We start from the raw sequence: 17,257 nt of genomic DNA, 5'->3' as shown, positions 1-17,257 counted from the left end.
CAAAGGAAAAGTCGGCGAGTCGGAATCCATGAATGCGTCCTTGTTTCGAGTGCACCACGACAATGGCCAACCAGTGAGCCGCCAAGCAAACGCCTCAACGCCAATAGTCACCTTCTAAGCTCATCATGAGGCCCGGCAAACTCTGGCCGTTCGCTAGCCTCGGCCCGGTCTTTTAGTCTAATGTTGTCTGTTCACACGGTAGCATCAGCTTGACTCGTCTCGGGGTCATTCAGGACATGGTCAACGGCCTGCAATTTTGTCACGACCATTTGCCGAGATGAATTTGCGCATTGTCCAGTCAATATCAGACCTACAACGGAGCTTATATTAACGTTTTCAATGCTTTCTTTGGAATGTACAAGAATGGTATGAAGCAGTTTGGATGGGGGGGTTGAGGGGGGGTGTTGTTCCCGAATAAAGAAGAAAGATTGCTTATAGGCCGCCCCTTTTCATAAACTCATCGAACATGCCATAACCATCATAGTCATTTACTATAAGCCGTGAGCAGGTATGAAGCCTGATATTGCTTGAAGAGTAAACACCCGAGGGTCCACCAGCACCAAGGTTCAAATGCACACAGTGACCGAGTGCTCTTCTGCTTTGAGGCTCCGCTCGCCACATCAGCAATAATGATATCGATTCGTGTTTACCTCGACGTCGTCGACTCAACTCTCGCGACGATGCCCAATGAAAATCCGCCCCGGGAGTGTGAAACGTTGCCGAGAAATTCACTGCGTCAGTCAGGGTATATCAACCCGGTTTGCCTTGCCCCCCCCGCCTCCTGCTCTTGTCCTTCTCCATAGCAGCCTTCAGACTCTGTTTGCCCACGACCGCAAATCGCCCAAGCACTATCACGAGATTATTCACAATGGATTACGATACCGATGACGCCGATGACACCTTCTCAGTCAGCGGCCTCACGCTTGGGACGCCGCTGTCAACCGTCCGCGGCAAAAGGGAGGCTTGTTTCAACGCACTCCCCTGGCCAGGCCGCACGTTCATGATTGTCGAGAAGGCCTCCCAGCGAGCCATTACCATGACGGACATGGGCGGTTGCTTGCGCCTACAAGGCGCGAACGAAGATCAGAATACAAGCTGGAACCAGCAATGGCGTTGCGTCCAGAGAAATGGCTGGTTCGGATTCTTCAATTCCCGTTCGGGCAAATACCTGGGCCATGGCCGCCACGCTGTCATACTTGCTGTGGCGGAAAAGCACGACGTGTGTGAATATATAACTCCGAGGAAGCATCTCGATGGTGGTTACGAGCTGCTTACACCGTACAGCGGGAAGGGGCTGCGGGTAGTCGAGGTTGCGAGCGATGGCGAGAGTTTGATCGTGAGGGAGGATGGAACGGCCCTTTGGGAGTTTGTCAGGGTCTAGAGCGGCTGTTGGCGGTCGAGAAGGGGTTTGCATCTTGTCTCAGCAGTTTTGGCGGCCATGAAATTTGCCTTGTACAGAGAAACAAGCGGGCTCGTTGCCTCGAGGCCATGCGCAAGACGCTGTCCCCCCCCATCGTGAAGAAGCCCTACCAGCCACTCGCATACAAGAGACTCTCCCGCCCCTGCTCAGCCCCTTCTTTGGCTCTGCAAGTGTTGCAAGGCCGCACATGCTCGGCGCTGGCCTGGCAAACGGCTGCCAGCACGTGCCTGTTTCGCACCTTCCGTTCACCCGGCGACCTGCCAACCCAGAGATTTCCTCCAGGCACAAGCCCTAACCGTTGTTTCTTAACCCCTAAACTCCCCCCCTTCACGCCACACGGCCAGCCATCTCTTCACCTCCTCGCCCCCGTCTCTCCTTTCCTCTCCCCCTCCATCTCTTCCTCTCCATCTCCCCCTCGCCAGGGCCAGAATGGAGTTCGTCGAGTTCTACATCACCTGCAACCCCCCCTTGCTCCCTAGCGGTGTCGACTGGGTCGTTCGTTCGGCAACGGAAGCATATCCCAAAGACGCAAGCCGTCACTCATCCTCTCAACTGACGTTCCTCGCCGGCTAACCTCGACTGGCAGGACGAGCTGATCGAGCTCCTCTACGAGCCCGAAATCCCCTGGTTCAAGGTCCTGACCCCGCGCGAATGTCAAAAGGCCGTCTCGGATTTCATTCAGGACCTTCTGCTCAAGGTCGTGCAAGAGGACACCGATCTGTGCGACCCAGACCAAGCCAAGAGAGCCGGCGATGCTGCCCATCACGTTCCTTCCGACATCAAAACAATTGGGAAGCGCCCCCGAGTCTTTGCCTGGTCGCAGTTTCAAACCGACTCCGGGCCCGAACATGGCTTGTTCGATGCCCACCGCTTTCCGTTGAACATGCACGACCTCAAGCACAAGGCCGTTTGGAGAGGTCTGGAATCTGGCGACTCTTGGACTATCGACTACTTCCTCCAGCTTCTAGCGTCCCAGTGGAAGGATGTCGGGGCCCCGGCCTCCATCGAGGAAATCCAGGAGTCGTTCGGGTGCCAGATTACCTACAACATGGCAGCCGATCTGGTCTACATCGGCACTGATTTGGATTGTTTGGATACGGACAAAGTCACTCAAGCTTTGGACAACTTTCTTGCAGTCGTGGTCAGTGCCCCTGGGCGAACACAAGTCCCTGGAAGCCCGACGTGGCTGCTAACTTCTGCTTGCAGACCTACGGCAACCGCCAGTGTCGACAGCTGCTCGTTCCAGAAGAGACCGGGACATTCCGTTTTGCATACAAGTGGCTCTCGCACGTCGGTCAGGACCGTGCAACGTACATCTCGTCGAAGAAAGGTCCCCCACCTGATGAATTTCGTCGTCTTCAGACGGCCGTGACTGTCAGAGCGCAGCGCCAAGATGCGAATGGAACCTGGACCCAGGACGAATACAAGTACGCTCCCAAACAAGGTGTCAAGCCAGGAACCACAAAGGTTTTCTCCTTATTCGAAGAGTTTCAGTACCCGAAGAAGTTACCGACGGCCGTGGTGAATCTATTCGAGAAAATCGTGCAAGCATCGCGAACCCTCCGCAATGGAACGAGTCCAAACGTTCCTGGGAACCTGGGCCAGAACGTCCGACCCATAGCACCTGGTGGAGACACGTCTGTTGAAGATATCTTCGGGGAAAGTGTGCCAGTGTTGAGCGCCGAGCCGCTCGAACCCGCGAAGCAAACGTCGTCCCGAAGCCTGGTGGAGACTTGGCGAGATGGCGTGAGGCAGGCACAACAAGAAAAGCAGGTGCAGAGCCAGGAGGAAGAGGCCTTGATCTCGTTCGACGAGCCTCAAGAGATTCTCCCGCGCGAAAGCGATCTCTTGGCCGCAGCCCATCTCGAGATGGTAATGGGCGTCAAAGATCAGCAAACAAGCGACGCACGGGGTCACTTCGACACGTCGGATGACCTTATATGCCTTGAGCCGGCACCTCAACCCCACGCGCTCGATCCGTCGCTGAAGCAAACGCTTCAACAGCCAATTGATTTGTTGTCTCAGCCACCATGCGTCGACTGGAGCCAGGAGCTGAGTCTGAGTATCTTGGACTCAGTTGTCCCGCCTCTCGCCGGCCTGACTATTCAACAAGTCCAGGCGCCCACACTCGTGACAACATGTCCTGCGCCGCCAGAGAAGGCGGTGTTCACGCCGTCCAACGGCCGGCCCTCCCGGAAGAGCCATATCCTGAAATTGGCCGAAGCCCATACAAAAGATTTGGCCAGCATTTTGGAGCTCTCTCCTGGACTCGTCTCGATCGAGCTCAAGTTCGGCCGCTTCTACTTGAAGAATCTGAGTCACTCTCAAGTCGATATCGGCTCTGGCCCGTACTGGACCATGGCCGAGATGCTAGACTCGCTCAACGCCGACGATGTACCAGAAAGCTGCATCGGCTTTTCCACCGCGCTAACGACGTGTGGACCAGACGTAGATGACTTGGTCGAGATGCATCCTCCCGGAGAAGCCCCCTGGGTACACTTCGAAACGCAGGTTTGCTACGAGATCTCCTGTTGCTTGGAGGACCAGGCGCCCTTCATCGTCGAGATCGACGCGGAAACGTTCAAGACCTGTTGCCGCGGAGTTGAAAAGGAGCTCGGAGATCTATACCTCCATTGTGTGCGACGTCCTTGGGATATGCAAGTGCGCGTCTCTCAGAGGACTGCCCTGAACCAGTCGACCCTGCACGTCGCCATCGCAGATGCACTAGTGGCGTCGATGAATGTCACGTAAGTCGAAACGCGACCTCTCTCGAGGCTTAAAAACAAGCATGTGTCTCACCTGCCTTTCTAGACCTACCAGTGCAAAAGGGTTCGCCATTGAGACGACAATCGACGAGCGACTCGGAGCGACAGTCGAGAGCATCAGCATCCGGCATGCCGCTCGATACCGTCAGACGCAGGAGACGGGGAGCATCCTCACGGTCGCAATGACCAAGAGGCTGGTCCCCGGGGAGAAGCACGAGAAGCGGATGAAGTGGCGCCTGGGCCAGAAACTCTACGAGGGCGTCCCGTGTCTCTGGTACGAGGTGTCGGTGTCGTCCGGAAGAGCCCGAGACCTCTTTGCGGAGAACGTCGGCATGGCCTTTGGGGACAGGACGTCGTGGGATTGCGAGCAGCTGGACAGGGAGGGCGTCTTCGAGGACATCTGCCGCCCGGCCCTCGGCATGATCACCCAGATGGACGAAATCGGCTTGCTGAATGACAACGGGCTCCGACAGAAGGGTCATCGCTCCTTCCACGACTCGTTGGCCGAGGCCAAGGAGCGCTGTGGGGGAGAGTCAGTCTTCTGGTAAGCGACGGGCGCGGCCTCGGGGGGACGGGGAAAGGCGGCACTTCCGAGCCCGAGCTCCTGTACTTGGCCCGCAGATGCCAGGTTTCTTGTAGCTCGAGGCAGCCGAGGTAGCCGGAGGAGACGTGCGTCAAAGAAACCGATTGTCTCCATTGAAGATCTATATGAATGACCTAGGGTGCGACAATTATGCGGCGTCGAGGCCCCAGAGTCCCATCGTCAGTCGCCCGAAGCAAGACGCTGCGCCGACGCTCAAAAATGCCACGACCATGATGCCAGCCAGGCTCTCAACGAGATGGGAAAGAAGCATTCATTGGGCAAAATATATTCGTAGCCAGCCAGCCGGGGTATCCCTCAATGTGCCAAACATAGTAGAGAAAGGGAAAGCCGCACAAGCACCACCAACGTTGTCGCTCCAGCCCACCAAGCCCATCCGTCCCCTCCTCGTCCAAGACACGGCGAGGGGGCCATGCCGCCGGCGCAAGCCAGCTTCAGCCGCCGGAGCACGAGCGCGTGAACAAACAAGAACCCAAACAACAGGGGTAGAGGAGAAGAAAGCGCGCGGCAGAGAGCAAAGACGAAAAAGAAAAGAAAACTGGCCAGGGGGTGGTTTCGCGTCTCACACAGTGCGCCGAGATAAGGAGGAGGTGGGCAGCCTCAAGGCCGGGGCCAAAAGGCGAGAGAGGAAAAGGGAGGGGAAAAGGAAAAGAAAAAAAAGACAACTCCCCAGCGCCGCGTTTCGTGAATGTCCGTCGTGCTGCGCGTCGACAACCGAGCCAAAGGGCAAAGTATCCTGGGAGCGGACCAGACAAAACCGATGCCATCCATCTCGTGAGCTGAGAAGCAGAACAAGGCCAAGGAGAGAACCACCGGGAAGAGGGACAAAGTGCATCGTCATGTAGAAGCGCGCTCTATTCGTAACGTCGACGAGCTCCGATTGAGACCGAGAGGAAGCGGGAGGGGCGAGAGGAATATGTACAATCCTCGGAGCAGTCGACGCGTCTAGGGAAAGAATGGGGGCCAGTGAGGCATGGCGCCGTCATCGGCCGAGAGAGGCTATTGGGCGTCCTTGACGTTCTGCTTGACGTTGAGGGCCCATTTGAGCTTGGCGAGGGCCTGCCGTGACTCGTCGAGCACCCTCTCCTGCTCCTGCTCCCTCCTGCTTGCGTTGAGCCTAATGTCGCGGAGGTCGTCTTCCTGCGTCTTCTTGTACTCGTCAAAGAGGCGGGATATGTCGTCCTTTTCGCGACGGAGTTCCTTGATGTTGCCGTCCTGCTGCTCGCACAGTTCCCGCAGGGTCTGGATCTTATCGTCGTCCGACTTGCGCTCCTCGACAATGGATCCGATGTCGCCCTTGATCCTGGAGAGGGCGCGCTTGACGTCGTCGCCCTGGTCTCGCCAGTGGGAGGAGATGGCGTTGTAGCGGCCCTCCATGAGCTGGGCGTAGCTCGTGGCCTCTTCAATCTGTTGGGTGGACTCGGTCTTGACCTTGTCCAGCTCGAGCTGCCAGTTCTTTTCCCGCTCCAAGGCGGCGGCGGCTTTTTTCTTCTCGGCCTCGACGGTGGCGGTCAAGTTGGCGACCTGGCGCTCCTTTCTCGTCAGGAGGGTCTTTGTGACGTTGGCCTCGAGCAGGCGGGCCTCGTAGTCGCTGATGATGCGCTCCATCTTGTCCTCGATGAGCTTGGCGGCCTCCTTGGCCTCGTGAGCGCGCAGGCGCTCGATGCGGATGTCGCGCTTGAGGGCATCGTTGTCGCTGACGAGCTTGTTGATGACGCGGCCCGTCTTTCCGAGGCCGGCCTTGCCAATGGTCGAGTCCCAGTGGCCGGGGTCGGGCTCGGGGCCGTCGGAGAGGATGGAGGAGTCGAGAGTGTGGGGAGAGCCCTTTGGACTCCATTTGACGGGGATGTCGTGTGCCAGTTCGCCTTTTAACCGGACGGCGGGCGAGGGCCTCTCGTACTGGGTGGCGGGCATGGCGGAGGAAGCGCTGGCGGTGCTGTTGACGCTGCTGGCAAAGGCGCTGCGCTTGCTGTCGGGGCTTGACTCGGAGCCCTCGAAGCTGGGGACGCTGCGGATGGTGGCGGAGCGTGCCAGGGCGTGCTTGGTGGCTGCGTTTACGCGGCCGTTCATGCTGTTGAGGGCAGCGGTCGAGGCGGGAGTCAGCGTCTTGACTGGCTGAGCATCTAGGCCGGGGTCATTGGGTGTCGAGTCTGGTCGAGGGGAGCCAAGGTTTCGTTGTTAGCCAGGTGCCATCAACGCTCGACAGAAAGAGAGGAAGGGGAGGGGATGAGAATGTTGATGAGACACGACTTCTTGTTTGTGATGAGCGCGTAACGCATGCAGCAAGCACGAGGGGGGTGAGAGGCTCGGCCGATAGGCCATGGCAGGGGGAGGCAGAGAGAGAGTGAGCAAGGGGAGTCCCTACCGTCGGCGGAGACGTGTTGTTGGCCAGCAAAAGGTCGCTTCAGCAGGCGGCTCCGGGGCATATCGCGCGGCCTGGTTGACGGGAAGCGAGCGAGAGGCGGCGAGGGTTGACGACGGGAAGCAAATCGCGGTCAAGGTGAGGGAGCGTCCGGGGATTTTGTCGGGGAGCTTGTTTGGCGCGTAGATTGGCGACTTGGACGGTGGAGCGAGGGCCAGTGAGTTTGGACTGACGTCGAACAGGGGACCGACCATCACAGGTACGGAGACCTTGGCCTGAGATCAATGCAGGTTTTCAGGCTGTCTGTACCAAGTAGACGGGACCCGGAGGTGCCGCCGTGTTTCCTCGGCAGTTTAGGGTACCGGGTACTTTGATCAAAGGTGCTCCAGCGGCCGTCCTGTTTTGGCACTGGTCGCTGCTACCGCCCGGTCCTGTACCCTATCCACGTCCCTGAGGCTGTGACCAGCAGCTTGGATTACGGGGCATGAACCCTGGCTAATAACGCTGGTTTTAGCGGTGTCTGCCCGCTGCGGAAGAGGGGCCGAGCCAAGGATTTTAGACTTTGCTCCTACGTTTCGCAGCGCCCTGCTCCGCGCGCGTCTAAGCACTGCGCCTCCAACGGACAGCCAGCTCATGCTCTCGCTCAACCTTCATCAAACTTACATGATCTGAAAAGAAGCCTTGATTGCTTTACTGCCCCGCAGCATGGTCGTATTGTTGATGTTGACTTTCTCCACCGGCGGGGGAGGGAAAGAAAGCCATGCGGGAGGGAGGGGGGGAGTCTGCATTGAAAAACAGTACTTGCCTCCGAGGTAGCCGCTACCCGGCTGCCCATCTCCCGTCCACCCACACACACACACACACACACACACACGCTCACGCACACACACGCTGGTGAAACGGCCGCAGCGTCCTGAGAATGCTGGCATCGGACGGCCGGTAACCCAGCAACGGCGATCCGCGCGGCCAGGCCCAATCGAGGTTGATGCTGATTCATCGGGCCTCGGCATCCGTATCTCGCAAGCCTGCACACGTACAGTACGGAGAAGACGCTCGCCACACGTCATCGCTCATCGATTGTGTCGCCGGTATAGTTACACAACTGCTGTATTCGTAGACATATGGCTCCACGACACAGCAGAGCAAGAGATGCAGCTCTCAATCCTTCATCTGCCCTCCCTTTTACCCCTGGCTCCTTATTCCACGGCTCATGCAGCCACCTATGCTCTCTTCGCCTTCCATCATGACTACCCGGCAAAGTAATAGCCCAGCTTTCCCTCCAAACGCCTGCCGCTGTCTCAAGTATTCCCTTTCATCTTTTACAACAGGCCATCATCGAACCTTTCAAGCCTCATGTCGCAATTGCCACCGCCGTCGGTCCATCCCCCTCACCCTCGACCTTGCTCTTGTTCGCCGCCTCCAAAAATGCAGGACGATACTTGGCCAGATATTTGCCAGCCATCGGCCGCGCGTCCTCGACTGTCAGGACAAGGTTAGCTTCGCAGGCAAAAGCAGCCGCATCGCATCTCGACTCACACTCTGTCCAAATGTCCTGCACCGTGTCCAGCGCAACCTCCTTGATCGGCGGCCGCATCATCACCAGGTATAGCAGGCTCGTCAGCGCCAGTTGCGTCACGCTGGGGTCGCGGCACATGTGCTTGACCTGCGACAGGATCGTCCGGTTGAGCTCTGGAATCTCGCTCAAGAATCGCGTTAGAATCTTGTCCTGCGGGTGCAGGTATGGCAGGAAGCCGCCCAGCAGCCGCAAGGTACACTTTTCGTAGTACTCAGGGTGGTCGCCCTCGCTCCGTCCTTGGATCTTGTCGTTGTACCACTCCTCGCAGAGCCAGGACACGGCCACGTCGATGTGTCTGCGGAAATCCTCCATCACGTAGTTGTACAACACTTCTCGGATGCTGGCATTGAGGCGCTCGGCGGCGGATGCTTCCTCGGCCTTCTCGCCGTCCTCGCTCTTGACCGACTTCTCCTCGAGGCCTGCCGACGATCGAGTCGCCAGCCGCGTGAGAATCGACATCCACGCGTCCCGGCTTCCGGAGCTGGCCGCCAGACGGCTGAAGCCGGCCTTGGTCCTCTTTATCGCCGGTTCTTCCAGCGATTTCATCATCTCTACTACTCTTGTCACCGTCTCGCTGCCCGCCCTGAGCGCCACCTCTTGCGTTAGCTCCGCCGGCTGAGGGAGGCTGAAGGATGCCAAGGCCAGGCTCCCGTCTAGCCCAGGCAGCTCCGGCGCCGCCGACGTGCCGTCCAGCTTGTTGAGTATCTGCTCCGTGTCCTCGGCCTGGTAAAAGTCCGGCTCGTAGTCGTCGTCGTCGTCATCCACGCCCAGCGGCGCAGTGTTGGGGTTCAACTCCGGCGCTGGCGCATTCGCCAGCTCGATGAGGCGGCCCCGGACGCCATCGACGGCCTTGGTCAGCAGTTCGAGGTCGAGTCCCGCGAGGGCAGTCACCGACACTTTGGCCACCAACCCCAGCGGCAACTGTGAAATGTCAAAGTTCTTGAGCTCATCATTACTCAACAGGGTGAAGACGTCAGCCAGCGAGTGCGGTCCGGGTCCAAGCGGCCGGATGGGAACATGGGATCCCGCAGTACGCTGGCGCTTGGCATCGACGCCGTCCTGCTGCTGAGGCTCCAAGGGCCTTTTCTTGGCCGAGTCGTCAATCACCTCTGCCACCGCCCGCATCGTCCGCTCAACGTGTTGCTGTATCCGCGGGACAATGGGGTTGTGGGGGTCTCTCTTGCTGAGGTGGATGAGCAACAGCCGTGCCGTCTTCTCCATCGACTTGATCATGACACGCAGCTTGGGTGTCATGGGCGAGTTGGCCGCCTGTAAGGGGTTGAAGTTGAGCAGCGCGTTGAGGATCCGACCCGATGTTGCGGGCCGCGTCCGCACCAAGATGGATAGGCAGTTTATCGTAGCGTCGACAACGAGGGCATCGCTATGAGCCGTCAGCTGGGACTCCACCCCGGCAGTATATAGAATGCCCACTCACCTGCTGCCCTCCAAAACTCCCAACATGCGATCCAGCAGGCCCGTAGCTTCTGCCTCAAGGGTACGCGCATCGAGAGACTGATGATTAGGCGGGACCTTGTCCAGAGACACATCGAGAGCGCCACCGTGCTATGTGACAGTCATCAGCAGGATTTTCCAAGGCCATCAGGAAGTAGGCAGACGAACCCTGAATTCAGAGCCCGAGGCCACGCTCTGTGCAAGCACAACGCGCTGGGCAAACTTGACGCAGCAGATCCTCACCGAAGGCGGTGCGTTGTCCCATATCCGCAATATCTTTTGCTTGATGCTCACCATTCTCTCCCAGGTGACGGTATCATATCCGTTGTTGATGCTACAAGCCACTTGTCAGCATATCCGCGCTGGGTGGGAGAGAGGTCAAGAAGGAAAGCAGGTTGCACGTACATCCATCGCAGAGCGAGCGGATATATGCTCGCCGCTGTTTGTATGACGCTACGCAGGACCCTTGCGTCCTCTCTCTCGTTCTCGGCCAGCGACTCGAGCGTGGCGAGCACGTAGGGCTGCATCGTCTCCTTCTCCCCGTTGGGCAAAGCGGGCGTCGAGAAGGCCTCGGCCAGGAACTCGGCACCCCATTGTCGCAGCTCGACGGGGGCCGTAGGGCCGATGATGGGCAAAATCCCCCTCACTACGCTCGGATAGTACTTGACATCGCCGAGGACGAGCTTGCGGGCGTCATTGAGCTGGCGGATCTGGTCCGGGACGGAGAGTGTCGAGGACATGGTCGCGCTCGGGGTGCTGCCGCCAGTGGTGGTGGTGGTGTTGGTGTTGCTGCGCAGCGACGGGGGTATTCAGAGGAAAGTTATGTGTTGGCGTGGGCATGCGACGTCGACCAGGCGGCACCATGGGCGCAAGCGAGCTGTGGCGATAATGCAATTCGCGACTGGGCTCGGCTGCCAGAATCAGCAACTCTCTTCTTGCGCCGAGCGTCAAATGCCGTCTCCAGAGCTCGGCTGCGCACGTGCCGGCGGCAGCCTCGTGGTGATGAACCTGGGGAGCCCGAGGGTGAGGGTGAGGGTGAGGGTGCGGGGGTGTGAGGTTGGCTTCGATTCCTCAACAAGCTGATGCTGCTCGAGCAGCTGGCGAGGCTTTGGCGAACGAGACCTGACGCGCCCCAATCCCCTGTAGGCTCTGGTGGGTACTCTGTACAGCTCTGTGCTCGCTCAGGCGCCAGCCCAAGGTAGGTTAGCGGTCGCGAGGGAGTAAAAAACAGGGCACTGCGCCGCACCCTGGAAGCCGGAGCCTTACGTCAAACCACGGCATTTACCCGACCTTGACCCGCCCAGCTTTAACCTCACCACCACCCTTCACTCTGGACCCTTTGAAATAGCCATCATCTCCACGAGCGATTCCTGCCGTCACCTATCTCTGCGGTCTCTCCGTGAACAGTTCGCACACTCAAAATGCCCGAGTAAGCCTGAACCCCCCCCTCACACGTGCTCGCGGCGAAGCAAATGCTCACCTATCGACCAGTGCGCATTCCACCTACTACGACCGCCGCCTGCGCCAAGGTCCGGCGCTCATCCGTGCCCGACGACCCTACCTCTTTAAAAACTCAATCACGGGTTTAGGACTGCTGACGGTCGTGGGCGGCATTTGTATGCTCCATGCTCCCCCCCTCTGGCTCAGATGGATGCAAGGCTGATGGTACACTGTCATAGACTACTACACCCTCAACGCTGTCGGCCAGGATAACTTTGACAATGTCAAGGTCCCAGATACCCCTCGGCAGCCGGCAAAGAAACAATGAGGAAGAGCACGTCGCAAAAACCGTGACAAAAATCACCACGATTGCAAGGCCAACCCGGGAAAGACCAGTCCTCTGAGCAGTGCCATGTTCACCGCGACTCGGCCTAGGGGCCAGGGCCGAAATTCGAAACTTGACTGGTTGACGAGAAATGGGTTTGCCCAACCTCGCTTCTTGCCGGCCTATAAACGCCGTTCATGACTTCGGGTTCTTCATGTACAATATCACCGGCGCACACCGGCCTCCAACCAACATGTATGATTGAGGCCAGTTGTATCCATTGTCCCAAAGCCAAAGTACACAAGTAGGAGAGACGTAGGAGACAATGGAAAGTGGATCATAAAGAGCGACAAGAGACCTAGCGACTACTAAGTGGCTCGCTCGCCAACCATACCCTCTTTCCCGTGCCCCAGACGCATCTCGCGCCGCCGATGCCGTTCCGGCAGAAACCATGCGCCTGATATGCAGTAGTAGCGCCAGCACGAGAACAAAGTCGTGTACAAAGGAGAGAGAAAGGCAGAAAGCCGACATATCTTCTTGGGGTATCACATTATCCGAAACGCAGTGTAAGTCAAGCATCATGGTCTAGTCGTCGACACAGGGCACCGCCCGCCTGTTCGCGGCAGTTCAGGAGCGGGTCCTCAGGCCGCTGCGGCCCTCGATCCGCGCGCAAGCTTTGGGATGCTGCTTACCCGCTTCATCGGATGCGCAGCCTGGTTCGGGATGCCGCGCGCCATCTCCGGCGACTCGGACACTCGATTGGACAGTGCAGGCGATATGTGAGCCCTGAACTGACCGTCAAAAGTCGCCTTGACGTCCGCTGGAGGGCGACTGGTGGACTGAGTCGCTCGTTTGGCGGGGCCGTCTGTCTGGGCCGGCTCCTTGTGCAGTTTATGAGCCGAGTGGTTGGGGTTAGCCCATGGCGTGTCCTTGATGAACTGCTCTCCCGCGGGGCCAAGGCGGCTGAATGTTGGCGTGTGGTACTCTTCGCGTGGCTGGTGGTGAGCCGTATGCTTCTGGCGGCCATGATGAACGTGCTAGGAGGAGAAGCCAGGTCAGAGACGATTCCACGAGCAAAAGCGGGTTCCGAATAGTACCTCAATGGCAGACAAATCGGCTTCCAGTTCACTCATTGACGCACCCTTGAGCTCGGGGCCAGCTGGGAAACCCTCGTACTTGGCCAAGCCCGCAAGCGTCGAGACCTCTGTGTTGTACGCGATGGCGTTTCGAACCCGCTGCGCAGGGTCTTTGGGGAACAGCAGGCCATAGTCGGGCAGGCTGTGCGCGCTCCGCCTGGCGCTCTGGACCTCGTACCACTGTTGGTTCAGCCTTTCCAAAGCCTGCTCCCTCTTCTCGCGCACGGCCTGGAAGAATTGGCTCCAGATTTGTGCCCGTTCCGCCACCGCACGTCGGTCGTTGGCCGTCATCTGGAGCTCGTATTCTGCGTCGGCTTCTTGCAATCTCTTGTCCAGCCGCTCGTCGATGCATTTCTTCATGCTCAGGTACTCGGGATGTGTGGGCTCGTCAGCCAGGAGAGACTGCTCCTCCTCCTCCAGCCGCTGGAGGCGGTCTTTGTAAAGCCTGCGGGCCGGGGTCAGCCAGCGCTCTGCATGGGCTTGGTGGGTGCTCTTAACGAACCTCTCTCTGAAGACGCTGAACATATCCTCGATGTGTGTCCAGTCTCTGAAGGCGGCGTGCTTCCTCTCCACTGCGTCGGCGTTAGCGATGCACCGCATTTCACCTCGGGGGAGACGACTGACTCTCTTCAATGTTCTTGGCTGCAAGATCCGCCTCCTCTTCCGCGTCTCCGTCCGGCTCCTCTTCAGGGTGCTCAGCTTCGTCCCCGACCGCGACATCCGCCGGGTACTCGCGCGTGTCGCTGTCGGCCCCACCGGCCGCATCGCCAGCGAGTAGCCCTTTGCGCTTGGATGAATTGCGCTTCGACTTCCTTGTTTCTCGTTCTGGTGCCTCGACGGTGGCGTCTCGGTTTGACGTAGAGCTGGCCTCGTCCTCGCCACCGGACTGGTGGCCGCTCTGAGGGTTCGCTGACGTGCTATCATCCTCGTTCATTGGCGTGTCTTGTTCGACCGTCGCCCCTGGTGCTCCCAGCGAGCCATTTCGCTTCCTAAGCGGTTGGTCTGGCTCGGACTGATCAACTATCGGGGACCGTTTGCGCTTGCGGTCCTGCGAGTCGAGCTTGGCATCCTCGTCGATGCTCGTATCATTCGCCGTGGCGGGCTTCGCGGGCGAGTCTTCTCTCCCAGCCAAGCTGGAGGCGACAGACTCTTCGTCACCAGAGACGGACAAGTCGTCGCGATTGTCGTGGTCTGCTTCGGCCCCAGTGGTTCTGTGCAGCTTGCTGGGGGTGTGCTCGAAGACCCGGCCATTGTTGAACTGGTCGACGACTACGTCGCGATGCCTCTGGCTCTTGGGAGTATCGTATAGTCTTTCGGTCTCGGCCTCGGTGTCGTTGACATCCGAGTTGACGTCGGAGGCCGCATCGGAGAGGGCGCTGTCGGAGTCGGAGCCGTCGTGGTTGGCAATGCGATGGTCGTCGCCGCTGACGCTTGACTTGTCGCCGATGTGGCCACGACCGTCGAGCTGCATGTGTTCAATATCTTGGTCGTTGGCGTCGCCGTCTTCAACCTCGCTGAGAGGGCTGGAGACGATACTGCCCTCGAGATCGACTGCACCGGGCCCAGAGGGCGACCGGGCGCCGTGCGCTACAGCGGTCGCCGCCATGGGTGCGTTGAGGTCGAGGAGATTGATCGCGTCGTCTTGGGTATTTGTGAGAAGACAAGGTCGGCTTGAAACCAGCGATGCGGTTCTCGTCGGGGTGCGGCGGCGCGTGTTGAAGGCGACGACTGAGGCGAGGGCTCGCAGTGAAGAAAAGACGGTCGACGAGTGGCCAACAAAAGTGCAGAAAGTGGCTGCAGGGAAAAGCGAGGCGATGGGAGGTCGCGGTCTGGCGGGAGGCGAGAGAGAGACGGGGGGTGGGCGGCAGAGAATAGAGGGAGAGAGTGAGAGAGGGAGAGGGAGAGAGAGCACGGCTTCGCGCGCAGCTCCACTGCTAATGTCTGCTGCTGCTGGTTCCTGCGGCGGCAAAGCTGCGCCTGACTGACTTTCCGCTGCGCCAAAGGCGGGCTTTGATGGATGGGGCAGGGCGGTGGCGGGGGGCAGAAACGCGATCATGGGGGGGGTTCCGCCGCCCAACCGCGGCCGCAAAAGCCAATGACGCATTCTTCCGCTCGCAGGGATCCTGGCTGGCTGCCGAGATTTTGGGACCAACAAAAAAAAGTTCGATTTTTATCCTCCGGTGAACATCGAGTCCCGGGTCTAATATCTACGATACATACTTCGTACCTACCAGAGAAGAAGCCTGGCTGCCGACAAACCTCGTCGCTTCTCGCAAGAGCCCCATCATATCCCGCTGCCCAGGATGCCCAAAAGGTACGTCAAGACCGGCATTAGAAGCTGCGGTGTCGGTTTCTTTATTTTCTCATCCCTTGTCTTGACGTGGCTGACACATGCTTCAAGAAAATCGACGCCGGCGCTGGGCCTTGCCTCCAAAGCAATTGACCCCACCCTCGATGCCCTCTTCGCCTCCAGTGTAAGCTGTCGCGAGTCTTTCTCTCTCTCTCTCTCTTCCCTGGTCTCTCCGTCTCTTTGGATTGTCCCAATTTGCCTTGTGGCTGACACCTCGCCCAGTCTGGACCCGTAAAAGCGCCTCTCAAGACGCGCTATCCGGCGGCGCAGGAGCTCAGTGTGCCTGACACCAAAGACAAAGAGGTCGGCGACCAGGAAGTTGACGACGAGGTCCTCTCTGAAGCAAGCCAAGAGCTAGACTATGGCGACGAAGACGAGCCCACCTCGGATGGCTCCAGGAATGACGCACAAGGCGAAAGAGCTACGAGTGCCGACAACGCCATCTCCGCCGACGAGACGTCGGAGACGGAAAAGCCAAGACGAGAGCGGAAACGCAAAAGAAAGGAAGACAACGAAGACCTCGAAGCCAACTATCTTGCGGAGCTGACCAAGCACGATGTCACCGAGCCCGCCGAGAAGCGCCTGAAAGCTGAACAAGGCGACGTCGATGGCGACCAAGACGTGCCTGTGCATGAAAGCCTGGGTCAAGACTCCGGCGCACCAGATCTGGAAAAGGCAGGCCGAACCGTGTTTCTGGGCAACGTGTCCGCGGAAGCCATCACCTCCAAAAAGGCCAAGAAGATGCTCATTACCCACCTGTCGTCGGTCCTCGATCAGAATGACACGGCAGCCCCTCAGAGGCTAGAGTCGATCCGCTTCCGCTCCGTCGCCTTTTCTACCGGCTCCATGCCCAAGAGAGCTGCCTACATCACAAAGTCGGTCATGAGCGCTACGACCCAGTCTGCCAACGCCTACGCCGTCTTCTCATCGCCCGCAGCCGCAAGAAAGGTTGCTGCCGAACTGAATGGGAGCGAGGTCTTGGGCCGGCACATCAGGGTAGACAGTGTCGCCCACCCAAGTGTCATGGCTCACCGGCGTTGCGTCTTCGTGGGCAACCTGGGCTTCGTGGACGACGAGACGGTCCTCAAGACGGACAGCACAGGCAAGACGGTTGAGAAGAAGCGCAATAAGATTCCGTCGGATGTGGAAGAAGGACTGTGGAGGACATTCTTGAAACAGGGCAAGGTGGAAAACGTCCGCGTTGTGCGAGATCCCAAGACCAGGGTGGGCAAGGGCTTTGCTTACGTGCAGTTTTATGTGAGTCTGGCTGCTTTGGTCCAAGGTCCAACGGCTGCCTCTGGTTTTGTTCACCATAACTAACATCTACCAGGACGGCAATGACGTCGAATCTGCTCTGCTACTCGACGGCAAAAAGTTTCCACCCATGCTCCCCCGACCGCTCCGTGTGACCCGAGCAAAGGATCCCCGCAAGACGGCCTCGGCCCAGGAGCGCATCAAGGCAAAGGCAATCGCATCCAGCGAAGCCGAGCGCAGAACCAAGTACGAGCACAAGTCGACGGCCGAGGAACAGGCCGCCGCGGGGCGTGCCGGCAAGCTCCTCGGCCGCGCTGGTGCCGCCAAACACCGGATCAGGGCTCCCGGCGGCGTCAACAAGTCGCCCGAGCAGATCGTCTTCGAGGGCAGGAGGGCGTCGGCCAAGGACGGCCGCCCCAAGGACCTCAAGCTGGGCAAGAAGTCGTCCGGGAAATCGGGGAGGCCCAAGAACAGGGGTGCGCGCCGGGCGGCGGGGTGGAAGAAGTCGGCGTAGGCGAGTTGAAGGGGGGCATACGGGCCAGAGGTTGACGCTTTGTAAGAATGGCCACGTACCAA

General features: G+C 58.9%; 6 protein-coding genes across 6 annotated transcripts; 3 read left to right on the top strand and 3 right to left on the bottom strand.

Annotated features, from left to right (window-relative positions):
• Window positions 1–1,849: 1,849 nt before the first annotated feature.
• HRG_05859 (uncharacterized protein) lies at window positions 1,850–4,733 on the top strand (the record flags this gene model as incomplete). The annotated part of the gene is made up of 4 exons (XM_044864330.1): window positions 1,850–1,915; window positions 2,007–2,561; window positions 2,627–4,167; window positions 4,232–4,733. The coding sequence occupies 4 exons, from the start codon at window positions 1,850–1,852 to the stop codon at window positions 4,731–4,733; spliced, it is 2,664 nt and encodes an 887-aa protein (XP_044720862.1).
• A 1,052-nt stretch (window positions 4,734–5,785) lies between these two features.
• HRG_05858 (uncharacterized protein) lies at window positions 5,786–6,856 on the bottom strand (the record flags this gene model as incomplete). Its single annotated transcript, XM_044864329.1, has 1 exon — window positions 5,786–6,856. The coding sequence occupies one exon, from the start codon at window positions 6,854–6,856 to the stop codon at window positions 5,786–5,788; it is 1,071 nt and encodes a 356-aa protein (XP_044720861.1).
• A 1,643-nt stretch (window positions 6,857–8,499) lies between these two features.
• HRG_05857 (mRNA cleavage and polyadenylation specificity factor complex subunit pta1) lies at window positions 8,500–10,916 on the bottom strand (the record flags this gene model as incomplete). The annotated part of the gene is made up of 5 exons (XM_044864328.1): window positions 8,500–8,627; window positions 8,685–10,105; window positions 10,160–10,287; window positions 10,345–10,510; window positions 10,582–10,916. 5 exons carry the CDS (start codon window positions 10,914–10,916, stop codon window positions 8,500–8,502), a joined length of 2,178 nt encoding a protein of 725 aa, XP_044720860.1.
• Window positions 10,917–11,597: 681 nt separating this feature from the next.
• HRG_05856 (uncharacterized protein) lies at window positions 11,598–11,944 on the top strand (the record flags this gene model as incomplete). Its single annotated transcript, XM_044864327.1, has 3 exons — window positions 11,598–11,605; window positions 11,668–11,792; window positions 11,856–11,944. The coding sequence occupies 3 exons, from the start codon at window positions 11,598–11,600 to the stop codon at window positions 11,942–11,944; spliced, it is 222 nt and encodes a 73-aa protein (XP_044720859.1).
• Window positions 11,945–12,582: 638 nt separating this feature from the next.
• Window positions 12,583–14,683, bottom strand: HRG_05855 (sds3-like domain-containing protein; the record flags this gene model as incomplete). The annotated part of the gene is made up of 5 exons (XM_044864326.1): window positions 12,583–12,978; window positions 13,039–13,522; window positions 13,580–13,649; window positions 13,702–14,066; window positions 14,109–14,683. 5 exons carry the CDS (start codon window positions 14,681–14,683, stop codon window positions 12,583–12,585), a joined length of 1,890 nt encoding a protein of 629 aa, XP_044720858.1.
• A 697-nt stretch (window positions 14,684–15,380) lies between these two features.
• On the top strand, window positions 15,381–17,195 carry HRG_05854 (RNA recognition motif domain-containing protein; the record flags this gene model as incomplete). The annotated part of the gene is made up of 5 exons (XM_044864325.1): window positions 15,381–15,391; window positions 15,479–15,551; window positions 15,650–16,537; window positions 16,607–16,684; window positions 16,758–17,195. 5 exons carry the CDS (start codon window positions 15,381–15,383, stop codon window positions 17,193–17,195), a joined length of 1,488 nt encoding a protein of 495 aa, XP_044720857.1.
• Window positions 17,196–17,257: the final 62 nt, after the last annotated feature.

The sequence above is a fragment of the Hirsutella rhossiliensis genome, assembly GCF_020360975.1.
Source record: "Hirsutella rhossiliensis strain HR02 chromosome Unknown scaffold00005, whole genome shotgun sequence".
NCBI lineage: Eukaryota > Fungi > Ascomycota > Sordariomycetes > Hypocreales > Ophiocordycipitaceae > Hirsutella > Hirsutella rhossiliensis.
This window is presented reverse-complemented; position numbering and strand designations above follow the sequence as displayed.